The sequence below is a fragment of the Bubalus kerabau genome, chromosome 2 (genome assembly GCF_029407905.1).
Source record: "Bubalus kerabau isolate K-KA32 ecotype Philippines breed swamp buffalo chromosome 2, PCC_UOA_SB_1v2, whole genome shotgun sequence".
In the NCBI taxonomy this organism is placed as follows: Eukaryota; Metazoa; Chordata; class Mammalia; order Artiodactyla; family Bovidae; genus Bubalus; species Bubalus kerabau.
Window position 1 is genome coordinate 196,255,560 of NC_073625.1, and position 19,034 is coordinate 196,274,593.

The following is a 19,034-nucleotide window of genomic DNA, read 5'->3' on the forward strand; positions in this document are numbered from 1 at the left end:
AGAAAAATGGCAAATCTGGAGATAATGAATGGCCAGCGGAGGAATTAGCAGTAACTTATCTAAAGAAGAATATAAGATTTGAGAAATACAAAGCCTGTGAAATATTATTAGTAGAAACAAGTTAAAAGTACTGTAACACTAACCCTCAACCGTCTTAGCTGAGAAATGCTACCTTTTCAAATTCTGTGAGCGCCTCTGTTACAGTGAAGCGGCATTTTGATTACAGCAAACAAAAGTGGTCCTTGGGAAGTCTGATGACTTGACGGAACATTATGTTCTTCCAGGAGTATTTTTGTAGCTGGTGCTTACTTAACTTCAATTTCAGAATGGCTTTGTGGCACATCTGATTTTAATATACGGTTGTTAAAAATTCATGTGAATGTAATAAAGAATTTTAAAATAAGCTGATAACATTGGAGCCCAACAGAGAAACCTTAAAGAAAAAACTGATGGTGGGAGAGAAGAGATCCTGTCCTCACATTAAATGCCAGTTGTCCTTCTGGGTGCATTGCTCCACAGAATCTTCACGAACCGACAGCATTCAGCGCTGCCCCTGGGGGCTGGACAGCATCATCTGTGGCTTTTGGGCTTCAAATTCTTGCTCTGCCCCTGACGAGCTAGCCTTAGCCAGCTCACTAATCTTGCTGGGACTCAATTTCCTCACCAGTAAAGTAAGAGTAGGGTGAAGACTTGCAACAAAAATCCTGCCATCTGTTGCGTGACTTATGTGACTAAGCTCGCTTTGTGTGAAATCAAGTGACTCTGGAAATGGAACTGAGCTTTGCTATGGAGAAGGAGGGTTTGCCTTCATCTGCTTCTGGTTTGCCCTCTCCTCCTTGGTAACCCCCAGATACTGACTTCTGGACAGTCAGCCCTCTTTGTCATCCACAAAATGTTATCTAGGATAACCTCACCAAGTTGGCAGCTTCCCACCCTCCACCATCCCCAGTTTTCTATGTAGTATATAAATGTTTCAGAAATTCTCTTCTTTGAGAAAAACTTGAAAGGAAAAAAAATCCCACAGAGACGGAAGAAGAGCTCACAGACTAAGGCTTGGAAGAGATTTCAGCCAACCACAGTGTGTTAACCTCATTTGGATTCGAACAAGCAGATTTAAAAAAAAAATTAAAAAGACATTTGTAAGACAATTGGCACTTGGCACATTTAGTAGATATTGAATCTTAAGAAATGATCGTTAATTTTTTTAGGTGTCATACCAAGGGTACAGTTACGTGTTAAAAAGAGTCCTTATCTTTTAGAGACAGATTTTGAAATATTTGCAGATAGAATAATACAATGCTGGAGGGGGAGTTAGTGAGTAGATAATACAGATGAGACAAGCTTGGCAATGAATTGACAATTATAGAAATTGACTGGTGGGTGCATGGGAATTCTTTACATGATTTGGTCTACTTTTGTATAAGTCTCATAGCTTCCATCAATTAAAAAAATATATAAAAGGTTAAAATAGATAACAAGGACTTACTGTACAGCACAGGAAATTTGACTTAATAGTCTGTAATAATCTATATGAGAAAAGAATCCAAAGAAGAGGAGAAATGCAGATACATATAAGCAAATCACTTTACTGTACACCTGAAATGAATACAATGTTGTAAATCAACTGTACTCCAGTATAAAATTAAAAAAAAAAAAGCTTACCAGGGATTCATCCTAAAGGAGACATATTTGCTGAGGTGTTGGAAAGGGCTGCCTGTCACCGTTGCATAATCGTTGGGGGTAAATTTGGAAGTTCATCAATCAGAAAGCCTATAGTGAGGAGGCGCTGGCTGGCATGGGGCCCAGCTCTGTGTGGCTGTCATCTAGCCTCCAGGCCAATTTGCCCTCTATAAATATCAGTCTATATGAATGCTTTACTATTTTAACGCACGCTTGCCGCAGCTGCTCCGCGTGTTTGTTTACGTAGCTGTGAACCCTTCTGTAAACATCACTATCTCCAAATTGCCCATGTGTCAGGCACATAAAGGGCCCCCTTTAAAAATACATTTGCGCGATGAGATGTGGCCAGTGCCCAGATGTCTGGGTGGCTGGTGTCAGAATTTTCCAGGGTTGGATTCATTTTCAAAAATAGAATCACATGACTGGAAGGTTCTTGAGAGGTGACACATTCTCCCTGATCTGGGCAGGGCCAGATCCAAGCCATCCACCAGGAGCGTGGGTCTGTCTTTTGTGGGCGTGAGTCTTAGGGCCAGGACTGGCCCTCAAAGGTGGGCAAGACTCAGCCGCTTGCCTTCCAGGAGCTGACCTGCCATTTCTAAAGATGAACCTGACCCTGAGTGATGTGATGAAACAGGCTGGGGGCAGTGAGCTCGGGGATGGGATATTTACTGTGGGTCACTGGCTGACCTGTGCTGAGCCTGAGCCCCCAGCCATCTGAAGGACTGGTCTTCTCAGCCTACTGCTCAGTAGCTCGGATCTCCAGAAGATACCATGTCGTGACCCTGTGCGCCCACACCATGCAAGACAGGAAGAGGGCATTGCTTCAGGGCTGCAGAGGTTGCTGATGGGGCTTGTCCTTGAAATGGGCCTCAGTGAGAGGCCCCTTAATGGAGGTCATGTACAGTAGTTTAAGGTCAACTGAGACAGACTTGAAACAAAGCTGGAGTCAAGCAGAGGCTGTTTTGAGTCAGCTTGGGTTTCCATGGCTCCTAATTTCCCATCTAGCCCTCCAGTTAATAATGAGATCTTTGTGAATTTGTTTTCCTCAGTGTGCATTTGGTCCACATTAATTTTTTTCCTGTGGCTTTGGTTCACTGAAGCATCTTTCCTTCCTCAAAGTGAAAGTGAAGTCGCTCAATCCTCTCGGACTCTTTGAGATCCCATGGACTGTAGCCTACCAGACTCCTCCATCCATGGGGTTTTCCAGGCAAGAGTACTGGAGTGGGTTGCCATTTCCTTCTCCAGGGGATCTTCCCGACCCAGGGATCAAGCCTGTGTCTCCTGCATTGCAGGCAGATGCTTTACTGTCTGAGCCACCAGGGAGTCCTTCCCAAAGGCCTGTTTCATACCCATAAATCCCAATTGTGCTTTTCATTCACAAAGAAAAAAGTGTCCCCCTGAAGTTTGAGAGATCAGACGTGCTGGAAAGACTGAACTGTGCAAATCCTGTCAAGAGAAAAATCAAGAGATGTCCAGCTTCTAGAAAAAGCCAGAACTTTCTAGAGCACGCCTCCTCCCTCTATTTTTGAGAAATTAGAAAATTATTGTTATTATTTTTAGAAAGTTGATAGCAGTTGCCTTTCCCCAGGAACAGGAGTGTGTTGATTCTTTTTGCTGGCAAACACCCAGTTTTCTCTAAAGCAGCAGCAGAAAGGCCACCGATGCTCAGAGGCAAGTGTCACTATTAATTACCAACAAAAGGACGGTCCTCTGGTTGGAAAGTCTCACTCATTACAAGCTGTCATCAGAAGGACGCGGCGTGCCCTGGGGAGGATTACGACTCAGGGACAACACAAAGATAAGTTCCTTATTCCACATTTGTTTATCTTTCGAGATTGGGCTTTGATTTGAGGAAACACTGCTCCTGCAATTTGAAGTTCGAATTAACACCAGTAACCAGATGGTACCTCTCCACTGGATTTTGCTTCTGGGGCTCAGAGATGGGAGGAGAACGAAGCTTGCCCATTTTCCTCCCTCCTGTCCTTTTGGGAGAGTTTATAGCGAGAAATCAAATATTAAAACTGCATCCCCAGGGGTCAGTTTGTGCTGCCAGAGGCTGTATCTCAATGGCCACCGCTAGGGGGACCCAGAGTCCCTGTGCTTGGCCGGGGAGGAAGTTTCTGGTCCGTGGGAACTGACGGAGCTCCGTTTGAGTTGGTTTTCCCTCCCCTCTTCCCTGATCCAGGCTCCTCCCTGCTCTCCTCCTCCCCGCTCTCCTCCTCCCCCTCTCCCTTCCTCCCACACAACTATTGCCTCACCAGTGTGCCCCAAAGTCAGACTCAGGGTACAGAGAGCCCTGTGCGCCTGTATAGCACTTACTTAGCATTTCACAATAATTATTTTGTTTTAGACGTTCCTTTTGTCTCATGCAAAGGAGCACAGTTTATGCAATGCCTTTTACTCACCTTTTCATCCTTGCAGCATTTAAAAAAATCTACTGCTGAAGGTTTTACCACCTTAAGAGAAATTTGTTAGAGGTAATGACCTTGCCTGTTGGGTCCAGGGAGGCAGAGACATGGCACCAGTGACTTTCACTGGATGGATGCCCGAGCTCAAGTTATGGGTAGACGAAGAGTCAGGAGTCTGGCCAGTGGCCACGCATTTTCAGATTGTGTAAACCCGCCCTGAGCCTCAAGTTGAAGACCTCAAAGCATAGAAGGGCCGATTGTACAACTAAAGAGCATCCCAAGGCTAATATCGATAACTCAGAAGACAGTAAAGCCATGTGTGGATTAGTGTTCTACTTTATGCCTATCTTATGGGACACTATTGTTAGCTTAGGTCAGCAGTTATGACTCTATTTCATGGAATGTTATAGATAAATATGGAAGGACCTCCTTTGTGGCTGGGACATATGTCTTTGTGTAAGACATATGAAAAGATATGAGTGAAGACTTCAATAAAAACAGACCATTTCTCTATTTTTAGCAGAGATTATCTTGGTTAAAATATTCCAACAATTAGCTGTTCACAGCAGAAGGGCTGATAGGACTATGGTAAGTGGGTCTCAATTTTTATTCTTTTCTGCTTGAGTTATTTACTGGGTCTGCATTATTGCATCTACAGGAGGTGTGGCAGTTAGAGTATAGAGAAAAGGCACCAAATTCTCACTTGATGTAAAAGAAAAGCCAAGGCTGTGGGTCTTGCAAATGACTCCCAAAGAAGGGGCAAAATAGCATTTTTATTAAAGCAATTTGTCAGGTTTTCCTTTGAAAGGCTTAACTTCTTCTTCCTGTCTTGGCAATAAATAGCCTCAAGTTATACAAACTAAACAACGCTTTAAAACCACCTAAAATTGCTTTAGAGGGAGATCAAATTTTTCATTTAAGTAAATGTTTCAAAATTTAAAATATATTAAGAGGTGTTTACCCAAGGGGTTTTTTTTTTTTTTTTTTTTTTTTTTAAAGCTAAACGGTTAGACTTCTTGGTGGACATCCTTAAGGTAAGAGGCTACATACTATTTCATGAATAAAGAGGTGACGTCTAATAGTGAGGGAAGTTCGGTTTTCCACATCTTGTTGTGAGTAAGGATTTGAAGTCTGGCTTAACATGAACATCCATCCCCAGACACCCCAGAGCGGGCATGCCTTACCTGTAGCTTCCACCATTCCTTCCAGGATGACCACAATTTCCAGTTCCTCTTTGGGCAGCTGGGCTTTGGAGATCTCCCAGAAAGGACTCTGCTGGTTGATTTCGTGGCTGATGATGAGTGGAGACACCAGAAACAGACGGTCATCCCCCGTGTAATACCCGACGTTGATGTCCGTCTGGTTCAGAGGGATGAACTCCCCTTCCGAGGTCTGTTTGGATTTAATCAGCTTGGCTCTGATGGAAGCCTCCACGATGTGGGAATTCCTCAGATCCCCCACCCGAAACATCAGGCACAGTTTCCCATCCCGCATGGAGATCACCGCGTGTGTGGAAAAAACCAGGGTCTCCGCCCTCTTCTTGGGCTGCGATATTTTAACAAACATGCACCCCACCATGAAAGCGTTGACAATGGACCCCAACACCGACTGGATGAGGAGGAGGATGATGCCCTCCGGGCACTTGTCCGTGATGACCCGGTAGCCATAACCGATGGTGGTTTCTGTCTCTATGGAGAATAAAAAAGCAGAGACGAACCCGTTGAGGTTGGTGACGCACGGAGTCCACGATGGGTCCTCTATGTGGTCCATGTCTCCTCGGATGTACGCAATTAGCCACCAGATCATCCCGAAAAAGAGCCACGTCACGGTGTAGACCATGACGAAGATGAGCAGGTTGAACCTCCACTTGAGGTCCACTAAGGTGGTGAAGATGTCAGTCAGGTAGCGGTAGGTCTCCCTCACATTGCCGTGGTGCACGTTGCACTTTCCGTCTTTCCGCACGTACCTCTGGATTTTCCTTTTGGTCCGGTCCCGGCTGATGTGTCTCGGTAGGTCGTCCCTGGCTTGCTTAGGCAACTTTGGCTGGTGAATGGCCACAGGGCTCTCAACGTCCTGGTCCATGGAGTCACCCTCTAGGACGTTAGCTGGTGGTTTGGAGAAAAGAAAAGAAAAACCGAATGAACCGCTGGCTCTCTGAGGGTCCTGGAAGCCCCCTTGGTGGTTGGCAGTGTGGTAGACGACCAAGCATCATTGGACCATTTGTGCAGCTCCTATTAGAGCAGATGAAGCCTCTTTTGGGGGGAGCGTCATCTGCCTGTGCCCTGTGATCTAGCTTGTGTAAGGACTTTACCACACTTCCCACCAGAACAAGGCTCACTGCTGTGAAAGTGTCTCCCTGCCAGCAAGTTCTAAGAGTCGGCTCTGACAGCAGGGCGTCTCCTGGCTCTCTCTGAGATGCTGTGGTATGTGAGAAGCAGCACACTCCGGATAAAGAAATGTTTCGATCCAGACAGCCTTGGTGCTACCACTCAGCGGCTGTGGGTTCCTGGTCGTGCCATTACGGATTGTAGAGATGGGTCCTCTGAGGACATAATTAAGGTTAAATGAGTGCAAAAGGGTGAAGCCTGAATCCAAAAGGACTTGTGCTCTTTTACGGAAATGAAGAGACACCGGGGCTGTGTTTGCGGAGAAAGGCCATGTGAGGACACAGAGAGGAGGCAGGAAGAAAGGTCTTCCAAACCAATTGAGGGCACCAGAAACCAACCCTGCTGGCACCTTGGTCTTAAACTTTCAGCCCCCAGAACTGTGAGAAAATAAATTGCTGCTGTTTAAGCCCTCCAGTCTGTAGGGTTCTGTTAGGGCAGCCTGAGTAGACCAATAGACTATTAGAATTTATTGACTGATCCACAGTTTTCACATATACAAAACGGTCATCATGATAGCCAATTCATAGGGTTATTATTAAGTTAAACAAAACCACTGTGCATGATATCTGCCTACATGAAACAGACATGAAATAAACATTCCTTTGTAATTGTCCCTTTGCTACTCTCCTTGATTTTAGGGGCAAGAATTTTGAGGGAACTCTTTAAATTGTCAGTCAAATTTCAGAGTTGAAAAAATTCTCGTTTTTATTGGTAAGTATGAGCTTCCGTGATAGCTCAGCTGGTAAAGAATCCACCTGCGATGCAGGAGACCCTGGTTTGACTCCTGGGTTGGGAAGATCCCCTGGAGAAAGGATAGGCTACCTACTCCATTCTTGGGCTTCCCTTATGGCTCAGCTGGTAAAGAATCTGCCTGCAATGTGGGAGACCTGGGTTCTATCCCTGGGTTGGGAAGATCCCCTGAAAAAGAGCATGGAAACACACTCCAATATTCTGGCCTGTGGAATTCCATGGACTGTTACAGTGCCACTCTTTACAGGGTGGCAAAGAGTTGAACATGACTGAGTGACTTTCACATGCATGCATTTAACCCTAAGGCAATGCCAAGGTTAAAAGCAGTGTGGGGCATGTCTTTCTCTTTCTATATGTTTACGTATTTGATTTGGTTTCTGCCTCAACATTTAACATCTGCCGTTTTGGCTTATGGTTGTACTGTTTCTGCTGGCCTTCATGATTAATGCATTGGTACAATCATCTGATGACGAAGCATTAGGAAGACTCTCCTGGAATCCAAGTGCAAGGGGACATTTAGAATCAATGTTGCTATGAAACACATATAAACCACTGAGTGAAATTTCTTGTTCAGCCAATAATTTTAAAGCTTTCTGAAAGTTTTATAAGCAGTTTCTTCCCTCAGGCTTGTGTTCTGTGTCATTTGACTCTGGGGTGTCTTTTCTCCCCTTGGTTAAAGGAGAAAAACTGTTGAGAATGCATTTATCTGAATAAGCAAGCAGCTGGGGATGGAACTCGAGTGGTACCAACTTATCTTACGGATTAGCCTTGCTCATGGTTGGATAGTTTCCTTAATAATCAATCCCATGGATCTGTTTTTATTTTTCAGCACAAGGAAGAAGCAGCATCTGGTCTGTGAGTCCAATGTTTGGTGAGACAGTTTTGACGTTTAGATAACTGCCCTCAGTAACTCTTCATTTGTAGAGGAGGAACCTTGTCTTTTTTCCTCTTAGAACAGAACAGATACCAGGACAAGAGTCAAAGGAAGCAGCTGAGACTGGGACAGGGTGGATGGGGTTGGGGGATCTGGATGGAAGTCATGGGCAATGCCCTTGCTCACTGCCAGCATCCCATGCAAGGCGGGATGTTTGATGCAGGGGTTGTCATGTCTGAGCTCTCATTGCTAATTTTGCCCCGAGACGGAGTCTCTAACTCTGACTTCATGTGGGCTGAACTCAGTTCAAAATCAGCCAGGCTGGGCACTCTTGTTTGGAGACCTGGAGTGTGGTCTGACCTTGGCCCCAGGTGGGGAGCTCTCTGCCTATACAGAGTCACCCTGGGGTCTTGTTTCCTTGAGTGTTGAGGTGGAAGAGGGTGGCTTTGTCAGATTAGCTGACTCTTAGCAGTTTTCTGGGCTTCCCTGGTGGCTCCGATGGTAAAGAAGCCACCTGTCAATGCAGGAGACGTGGGTTTGATCCCTGGGTTGGGAAGATCCCCTGGAGAAGGAAATGGCAAAACTCACTCCAGTATTCTTGCCTGGGAAATCCTAAGGACAAGAGGAGCCTGGTGGGATATAGTCCATGGGGTCACAAAAGAGTTGGGCATGACTTAGCAACTCAACAACAACAGCAACAGTTTTCTTTGATCTTCCACACGTTCACATGTCATGGAGGGAACCTACACTCATCTCAGCCCCCAGTTTGAAGCTGTCTTCTCCATCTTCTGGCTCATTTGTAACCTTCCTGTTTGAATGGTCAATGAGTTTCTGGACCTACACGAACAGAGGTAACTGCTCTGGCCAGTCCTGGGAGCCTGCCAGTTGATCCTACAAACCCACTTTCCCCCTTTTCCTAGCTCAGGACTGGATCACATTTCCCAGCTTCCTTTGCATGGAGGGGCATCCACGCACCCAGTTCTGGCCCACTAGGAGTGGGTGTGCCCTGCTGGGCCAAGGTCTTAAATAATGGGTATGCCTCCTCCTCTGGTCTTGCCCCTTGTAGGATGGATGATGGAATCATGAGATAGAGGGGCCTGGGTCCCCAGCTGGTGGCAGAAATCTGCCATCTAACCAGAAAAAAAAATAATTGTGTTTAAACAGGTACGCATTTTGACTTGAGCCTTCTCTCTAATGCTATGGACATTGGTACTGACATGGATAAAAAGATAGAAGAGTTCTTGGAGGGCTGATGTGGGAAAAAGCCGGGAGAGAGGAAGAGAGTGAAGATGGAGTGTTGGGTTTGATGTTGTTGAAAAGAAACAAGGGTCTCCCCACACGGAGTCCCTTGTGCTAAGCTCTGTATCAGCCAAGGCAGACTGAATACCTATCCTAACCCCAGGTTCAGTCCCTCCAGAAATGTGACCTTTTACCAGTCAGTCTGGAATTTCCCAGCCACAGATGAGGTAATCTCCCACAGGGACCCCTACTTTCCCTGTAAAGCAGGTGATCTTACCTGACATAATCCTTTATTGTTTACGACTTCTTATCCCATCCCCTTAGACCTTTAAAAATCATCCAGTTTGTACAGCACCCTTAGTGTCTATCTGCTAAATAGGATGCTGCCTAGTTCATGCATTGTTAAATAAAGCCAATTTGATCTTCAAAGGTACTCAGTTGAATTTTGTTTTTTTTTTTAACAGTATCTAGCGAGAAATAAAATATTGCCTGCCATGTCAGCAAACAAAGAATGTCACGGTCAGCAGCAATTGCAGCCCTCCAACGGTGAGCCCTGAGGGAACTCAGAAAGGAAACAAAGAATACTTGTCATCTAGCAGCCATCAAATTGTGACCACTCCCCACAGGGAGCCCTGCAGAAACTCAGGCTGTGAAACACAGGTTCCTGTTCCCAGACAGCTGAGGAGCACGTCAAAGGAATGATTTCAGTAAGCTCAGATGCTTGCATTTTCCCATTCGTAGAAAAGCACTCAATTCCTGAGCTTGAGATATCTAGTTTTCTTTTATTAACTGTCATCATTTTTTTCCCCCCATTATATGCCCTTTGTTGCGAAACTTGTACATATTCTAGCTCCCGCTCCTCACCTCCTTGGAGTGGTTCTCTCAGGGTTACTTGAAATACTGCCTCCCGGGCTTGAAGTTCTCAGTCGGCCCTCTGAATAAAACACAACTCTCAACCTTAAGGTTGTGCTGTTTTTTGTTTTTTCAGTTGACACCGTAATTAACTAGCATGTGGTTAATCGAATGTCTGTGTCATGTGTCAGGGAAAAAAGTGTCAATGCATATGCTACTTAAGTGCCTTTTAAAAACGAACAAAAATGGGAGCAGAGAAAGCTAAAGGTCCAGGGAGTAGGATGGAAAGGTGGCCTTGAAGTAGGGAAGAACAAATCTGACTCCACGTTGCACTGGTTTCTTTTACTTTATCCTTTGGATTCAATTGCTTTTGCTACAAGATAAGAATGTTGCCTATAGCCTGAAATACACAGGGTAGCCCATTCTCAAAGCTCTGACCTTTAAAGGTGTAATGCTCATTGATCTAGAGATCAAAAGTTGTAGAATTGAGAATAACGTCTGTCTTGTTGGAGGTTTCTAGGATCATCATGACTGGACCAATACAAACAGTGGCAACAGCAAAGGATTCCAACACCAAGACGTTTACAACAACCAACCACGCTCCCTCCGCTTTCAGTATAAAAGAAATCCGAACTCTGACTTGGGTAAGATGGTGCTTTGGGACACTAGTCCATCATCTTCTCAGTCTGCTGGTTTTCCAAATAAAGTCACTCTTCCTTGCCCCCACCACTCATCTCCTGACTTATTGGCCTGTAGTGGGTGAGTCGTATGAGCCTGGACTATGTCACAGCCTCAGCCAGGTGAGGCAGTGTGTGCAGGTGAGATCCATTCCAAGGAAGATGGGGCGGAAAGCTTAATAGCACCTGGTGGGGAACAGGAACACAGTTGAGAAACCAGAAAAAGCCAATAAAATGTCAGAGTATCTGCAGCATAGAGGAAACTGAATCTGGAGTGCCAAGTAAGTAGTGATGCCAGGAGGAGTGGGAGTCAGGTGTGGAGCGGCCCAGCCTCAAGGCCCTGTCCAGAGCAAACGCAGGCAGCCCTAGGCTGGGGAGGTGTGTTCAGTTGCTTCAGTCGTGTCTGACTCTTTGAGACCCTCTGGACTAGCCCGCCAGGCTCCTCAGTCTATGGAATTCTCCAGGCAAGAATACTGGAGCAGGTTGCCCTGCCTGGGGAGGGGAGAGGGCCATGGCAGGTCTGAGCTGTGAGCATTGCTTCATCGCCGCCCGTGGGCACGAATGCAAATACGCCCACAGAATAAAGAAAGGAATGTTAATGATGGCTCTTAACGTTTCTTTCTTTCTTGGAATCCCAGGTGTGAATTTGAGGGGGTGATGTGAATTGCATTGGCAAGAGCATTTGAGCTGCTCAGCGGGGAGAGCTGCAGCTGTGGCTGGTAGAACAGACCATCCTTCCTGTTCCTGCGCAGCCTGGGACGCAAAAGACTTCTCCCGCCAACCTCTCAGCCCGACCACCGCCCTGCCGGCACTTGCCCTGGGCCCCAGTCAAGCGCATGCGCATCAGACTGCCAGTCAGAACCACTGCCCCGGTCCTTCCGCATCCGGCATGTGGCCTGCCCAGAGATGATGTAGTGCAACTCTCTGCAAACTGTGAAGTGCTGTACAGCATGCAAAAGGATGACCCGAGCGGGGCCCGGGATCTTGATGGTTTCCTTGACCCGAGTTGCTTTTCTGTCTTTTGTTTAAGAGTAAATGCGGGTCTGTGTGAAAAAGCCAACCCCTTCTCCCTGTTCTTTTTCTCTCTCCTTTTTAGAAAGATGGGCCCCGGTGGTGCTTGTAGTAAAGAATCTGCCTGCAATGCAGGAAACGCGAGAGATGGGGGTTGGGTCCCTGTGCTGGGAAGATCCCCTGGAGTAGGAAATGGCCACCCACTCCAGTATTCTTGCCTGGAGAATCCCATAGACAGAAGAGCCTGGCGGGCTATAGTCCATAGGGTCACAGAGTCAGATAAGACTGAGTGACTTAGCTCAGAAAGACATTAGAAAGATGATTAATTAACGTTAAATTAGCCAGGGATGGGGGAACCTGGTGGGCTGCTGTCTATGGGGTCGCACAGAGTTGGACACGACTGAAGTGACTTAGCAGCAGCAGCTAAGGTGCAAAATAATCCGATGTGAACTTTAACCTTAAAGAAATAACACACGCCTGAGTTACAAGCTGGAAAGGACCTGGTCGAAGAACCACTAGAATCATCTCGAGTTTTGGGGGCTTCGCTTGTGGACAGAGGCTGCTGTGATGCTCCAGGTCAGTAGAAATGTTCTTCTGATGAGCAATTCTACATGGCAAATTATACACGAATTCTGTGGGGGAAACTTGTGGTGTTTAAGAGAGTGTTCAAGGAGCCCTTTGAGAATTTCTATTATCATGGGGGAAAACCCCATGGAAAAAACAGGGTGGATCTCAAAGGCACAGACCAAATCAAAGACTGGAAGGAAATGCACGCAGATATTAATAGGGAACTTCTGAGAGGGGGGCTTAGGGGGCTTTTAATTTCCCTTTTAAATATTCTATGGACTTCCCTGGTGGTCCAGTGGTAAAGAATCCTCCTTCCAGTGCAGGGGACGCATGTTTCATCCCTGGTTGGGACATTAAGATCCCACTGAAGGAGGAAACAGACAGAAGAGGCTCCATCTTGAAAGCAGGACTCCATCTTGGGCCGGACTGTGGACTTTGAGCTATATGCCCAGTATCTATGGAAACGACCTGCCAACTGGAAAACCAGGCCCCCGGAGGGAAGAGCCCCAGGGCTCGTACCTAGACTCTCTGTGGCCTAAAAGAATACCTTAATTATCTGTGTAACTGAATAGAATCATACATTCTATTATGATTATTGGGGTATGACCACAGGCCTATTGATAATTGTCCACTGTTAACTGCCTAGGCTTAAGGCATACGAATCATGGGTTAACATTGATTGTATCTTTCTTTTCCTTTGTTCAGACTAGTTTCAGGGAATTTAGGGATGCACACTTAGAGTATATAAGGTTTTCACAAAAACTGGTCGGGCTTCTTGGCTAAGAGGAGACTGCCTTGGGCCCCTGGTGTAATAAACTGCACTCCACCATCTGCATTGTCCTTCTGAGTGAGTTTGTTTCCCGGAACGTGGCTACAACGCCACATGCCCTGGGGCAACTAAGTGAACACACCTCAACTACTGAGCCTGAGCCTCAACTAGAGAGCCGGAGCTCTGCAAACTACAGAGGGAGCAACCACATGCCATGACCAGAGAGGGGCCTGCACACGACAGGAAAGATCCTGTGTGCCACAATAAAGACCTAGGCAGCAAATAAATAAATATTAAAAGAGTTTTGACTTTTTCCAAATTTTCTAGGATGACTTCATATTACTTTTACCATCAGAAGGGGAAAAAAAAAGGGTATTTTTCAAACAACATGTTGAGACTCTCCTGGCATATGACTGATGAAATTTAGCACAAAGGAGCTAAGGAATGATCAAGTACTTGATCTGAAGGTGTCCCATCCCAAGTGTCTGGTAACGTAGAAATGAGGACATTTGCTTCACTCGACTCTAAGGAAATCATGAGTGAATCCCATGGGATGCTTGTGCTGGGAGGAGCAGTGGGTATACGGAACGTGTGTGGGTCTGAGACTGTTAGGGGAAGTACACTGACTGAAACTGCCCACCCTGGCCAGGCGCCATTGTAACCATTTGCATGAGTTGTTTTACGACAGGAGGTCCTGGTAAGGAGCACGGAACTAATAAGCTGCCACCACCAACCGGAAGAGTCCAGGAAAGGCCAAAAGGTGACATCACGTGTCCAACCACCTCCTAGAATCCTTCTCGCTGGCGTCCATCTTGGCTGAACAGGGCGTGCACCACCAGGAAGGACTCTGAGTCAGAATGATTGGCCAAAGACAACCTGAAACTATTCCCATCACCATAAAACCTGAGAGTGCGAGCCACGTAGCAGAGCTGTTCTCCTGAGTTCCCTTAACCTGCTGATCTCTGCCTGGGTGCCCCTTCCCAATAAAATCTCTTGCTTTCTCAGCACATGTGTCTCCTCGGACAATTCATTTCTGAGTGTTAAACAAGAGCTCACTTTTGGGCCTTGGAAGCCCCTTCCTGCAACAAGACCACTGGAGGGGTGGATATGAAGTATAGATTGGAGGCAAAGGTCTGTGAATATTTTCTGTAAAGGGCCAATGGTAAATACTTTAGATTTTGCAAACAACATAGATCTTCGTTGCATACTCTTTTTTCCCCTCTCCCCCTGGCAATCCAGTGGTTAAGCCTTCACCTTCCAATGCAGGGGGTGCAGGTTTGATCCCTGGTTGGGGAGCTAGATCCCACATGCCTTGATGCCAAAAACCCAAAACATAAAACAGAAGCAATATTGTAACAAATTCTATAAAGACTTAAAAAATAGTCCACATCAAAAAAAAGTTTAAAAGTTGTTTACACTCTTTTAAAAATATAAAATTATCTTTAGCTCATGGGCAGTGCAGAGGGAGGGTGCAGGCTGGATTTGACTCACTGGGCTATAGTTGACTGACCTCTGGGTTAACAGGATGCTGGTAAGAAAGAGATGGTTTGCTGCTAAATTAAGACAGCAGCCATGAAGGTGAAGATGGGGCAATGGATCTGGGCTGAATAAGAAGCAAAACTCAAATAATCTGGAGATTAGTGGCCACGGAGGGGAGCAGCCAGGAGGATGGGGGATGGCAGGATGGTTGAGACCTGGAGGCGGAGGATGATGTTTCCAGTGAAAGTATCTGCTTGCTTCTGTGGGCTGCCCGGGTGGCTCAGTGGTAAAGAATCCGCCTGCCAATGCAGGAGACTCAGGTTTGATCCCTGGGTCAGGAAGATCCCCAGGAGGAGGGCATGGCAACCCACTCCAGTATTCTTGCCTGGAGAATCCCCATGGACAGAGGAGCCTGGCAGGCTACAGTCCATGGGGTCACAAAGAGTTGGATATGACTGAGCATGCACGCACGAGCTTGCACCTGTGGGAAATCAAGTGTGTGGGGATGAGGCTTATCAGGGACCGGACCAAGCTCTAGATTTGGAGGTGGTCAGGAGAGGGAAATGGCAACCCACTCCAGTATTCTTGCCTGGAGAATCCCAGGGACGGCAGAGCCTGGTGGGCTGCCGTCTATGCTGTCTATGTCACACAGAGTCAGACACGACTGAAGTGACTTAGCAGCAGCAGCAGCACATACTCATGGAAGTGTAACTATGGGTATGGTGAAAGCTTCTCTCTTCCCTGGGAGACTGTAGCGTGAGTAGAGGTACAGAAGACAAGAGTCTGGAAAACAACTATAGAATGAAGTCAGAAGGAGAGGAGCCAGAGAGGGTCCTGAGGAAGGGATGGATGGGAGACGTGAGGGGTGGAGGGCTACCCAGGTGGCAGGTGTGACACACACCATAGGGACAGCTGGAGGAAAGTGACGTGTCCTTTCCCTCTTTCGTGGACTTCCCAGGCGGCTCAGTGGTAGAGAATCCACCTGCCAACGCAGGAGACGTGTGTTTGATCCCCTGGGTCAGGATGATCCCCCAGGAGGAGTAAATGGCAACCCACTCAAATATTTTTGCCTGAAAAATTCCGTGGACAGAGAAGCCTGGTGGGCTACAGTCCATGGGGTCTCAAAAACTATCTTGGGATGCTGATGTTTTGTCAACATAAAAATTATAAGTGTTTGAGAGATAAAGCAAGAAGATAAACCACAAAAAATATCTTCACACATAATGTTCTCAATTTACCAAAACAATGAATACCCCCATAGGAAAAAAAATGATCAAAGGAAGTGAATAAGGAATTTATAAACGAAGAAATACACAGAGCTGAGGAGCATATGTTCAAACACGGCAAAATAAAAGCAGTGCAAATATAATAACATTTTTTAAACTCTAAAGTTAGTATCATTAAAAATAGACCATAAATTCAGTATGTGGAGTTTGTGTGCATGGCAGGTCAGTAGAACTGTGAATTTGCATATATTTTCGGATGAGTAAACTGGCGAAGTCTTCCTGGAGGACAGGGTGGCAGTAGCGGTCACAATTTAGAAATGATTAGGTGTATGAGCCATTCTGGGTCTAGACATTTATCCTAAGAAAATAATTTTACAACATTTATGTATCACAGGCATGGGCTTCCCCGTGGCTCAGCTGGTAAAGAATCTTCCTGCAGTGCCGGAGACCTGGGTTCAATCCCTGGGTTGGGAAGATCCCCTGGAGAAGGGAAAGGCTACCCACTCCAGTATTCTGGCCTGGAGAATTCCATGGACTGTATAGACCATGGGGTCACAAAAAGTTGGACACAACTGAGCGACTTCTACTTTCATTTTTCACTTTCATGCAGGGGATATTGCAGCCTCTTTTATAATAGGTAAAAAATAGAGACAATTTAAATATCTACCCACGGAGCACCAGTTAAATAAATATACTGTTGCAGGTATAACCAGTGGAATACTATGCGGTCATTGAAAATGATTTTCCAGTGTTTGGGGGTCTTCAACTGTTTGTGCAGAAGTCACCTTGTTAATGAGGCACTTCCCTCCTCTTTTAAAAGTCTTAATCACTGCCACTCACTTCTCACATTGCTCTTCCTTATGCTACTGTTTGTTTTCTCTGCAGCACTTTTCATCTTCAAGGAGGTTATTTATTATGTTGATAATCTTATTATTGGTTGTCCCTGTCTGAAAGGAAGTTTCTGAGCAAAGATCTATGTGTGTTTTATTCACCATTAGATCTCAGGCTCTGGAAAATGTGCCTGACACATAGCAAGCCTCTGCATCTATTTATTGAATGTGTGTGTTTATCAACCTGGCATGTTATCTATGTCATAGTTTAAGTGAAAAAACATAATAAAATATACAGTTTACTTTGCATATATTGTCTTATATTAATGAGTGTAGAAGAATGTCATCCAAAATGTTAATTTAGGTAAATCTCTAAGAGCTGTAAGTTTGTGGGTGTTTTTGCTTTCTTTCAATTTTTCTACATCAAAACTTTCCCTTAATGACTCTATAATCTGAAAAATCTGTAGGAAATAAAAGGCTATTTCTGTTTTAAATAATCTAAACAATTGCTGCAGACAGCTACTGAGCCATGTCCATTGCTCTTGGCAATTGGGATTTACAAGCGTTGAATGGTGTTGCTCTCAAATTCATGCACACCTGAACCTCAGATTATGACTTTGTTTGTAAGTAGAGTCTAATTTCAGCTCACTCCAGTATTCTTACCTGGGAAATCCCATGGACAGAGGAGCCTGGTGGGCTATAGTCTATTGGGTCGCAAAAGAGTTGGACATGACTCAGTGACTAAGCAACAACAAGAGTCCAGTTTGGAGCTGTAATTCATATAAGGATTAAGATGGAATCATTCTGGAGTAGGGTGTGCTCCAAAGCCAATTAGTATAAGAGACAGAAAAGGACAGGCAGAGAAGGCTGTGTGGTGGGAAGGCTGGGGAGTGGAGTGATGCGGCCACAAGCCAAGGAACACCTGGAGCCCCTGGAAGCCGATGGGTGACGTGGGATTCTCCCCTAGAGTGTCTGGAGGAAGGGCGGCCCTGCTGACACCTTAATTTCCAACTCTGGCCTCCAGAAATGAAAGGGGAGGCTTTTCTGTTGTTTCAAGCCGCCTACTTTGTTGTGCTGGCCACTGGAAATTAATGCAGTTGGTGACTTTGAACCGGGGGAGTTTGGGCATGCTTATATCCTGAGAAGAAGCCAAAGGGGAGAGGCTGACTCTACAAGGATGGAGGCTGTGGAGGAGTGAGGTGTCTGATGGACTGTAAATCAAGACAAAGTACTGTTGAGAGCAAAGGTGGAGGGGGGCAGGGTGCAGTGCATGTGAGCTCTGTCGTGTTTGAGACCCCATGGACTGTAGCCCACCAGGCTCCTCTGCCCATGGGATTTCCCAGGCAAGAATACTGGAGTGGGTTGCCATTTCCTTCTCCAGGGGATCTTCCTGACCCAGGGATCAAACTGGTGTCTCCTGCCTTGCAGGCAGATTCCTGACCTGCTGAGCCATGGGCATGTCTGTTTCCTCCCGAGAGGCAGGTGTGGAATGGAGAGGAAGAGAGAAGGATGGGGAGGCAATCTTGGCGACATCTCTCTCAGGCTTTGTGTCCTGGAGGAGCTTCAGATGGGCTCATTTTCCAGTGTGAATTTAAAAAACAATCTGCACTTCAGTAGACTTATTGAATTGCATGTACATCTCACAATGCAAATAACTGAACTCTGCATAGTCAGAGTTCAGCCTAAGCTTTCCTCATCCTTACTGCTCATGAAAGGCACATGTAAACAGAAACTTGTACCCTCCTGTTCACAGCAGCACTGTTCACAACAACCAGAAGGTGGAAGCACCCCAAGAATCCATCAGCAGATGAATGGATAAGCCTTAAAAAGGAAGGGAATTCGGACACACGGGATAACATGGGTGAACCTTGAAGATATTATGGTTTAAGTGAGATAAAGTCACAGAGAGCAAATGTTTGAGTTCACTTACAGGAGCTTCCTGGAATAGTCAGGTCCTTAGAGACAGAAAGTACCAAGGGCTGGCGGAGGAGGGAATGGGGAATTAGGGTTTAATAGGTATGGAGCTTCAGCTTGGGAAGATGAAGCATTCTGTAGTTGAACGATAGTATGGCTGCATAACAATATGAATGTACTTAATGTCATGAAAATGTAGATTCTATAGAATGACTGAAATGGTAAATTTTATGTTATATATACTTTACCACAATAAAGAAGTAAATTGTGTAAACAAAAAGACAAGCATATCTATTTCCTAAATGGGAAGAGTTGCTCAGGTGTGTCCTACTCTTTGTGACCCCATGGACCGTAGCCCCCCAGGTTCCTCT

General features: G+C 45.8%; 1 protein-coding gene and 1 long non-coding RNA gene across 2 annotated transcripts in view; one reads left to right on the forward strand and one right to left on the reverse strand.

The window, feature by feature from the left end:
* KCNJ6 (potassium inwardly rectifying channel subfamily J member 6) overlaps nt 1-9,622 on the reverse strand; it is a 93,056-nt gene extending 83,434 nt beyond the window's left edge. Inside the window, exons 1-2 of the mRNA XM_055570141.1 lie at nt 9,616-9,622; nt 5,273-6,193 (exon numbers count right to left, since the gene is read on the reverse strand). Of these exons, the coding sequence (XP_055426116.1) occupies nt 5,273-6,193; nt 9,616-9,622 (928 nt within the window). The remainder of the gene's footprint in view (nt 1-5,272; nt 6,194-9,615) is intronic.
* Nucleotides 9,623-10,483: 861 nt separating this feature from the next.
* Nucleotides 10,484-14,221, forward strand: LOC129645048 (uncharacterized). The gene is made up of 4 exons (XR_008711133.1): nt 10,484-11,148; nt 11,506-11,857; nt 12,343-12,454; nt 13,903-14,221. It is a non-coding gene; the product is annotated as an uncharacterized LOC129645048 (long non-coding RNA).
* The last annotated feature ends 4,813 nt before the right edge of the window (nt 14,222-19,034 follow it).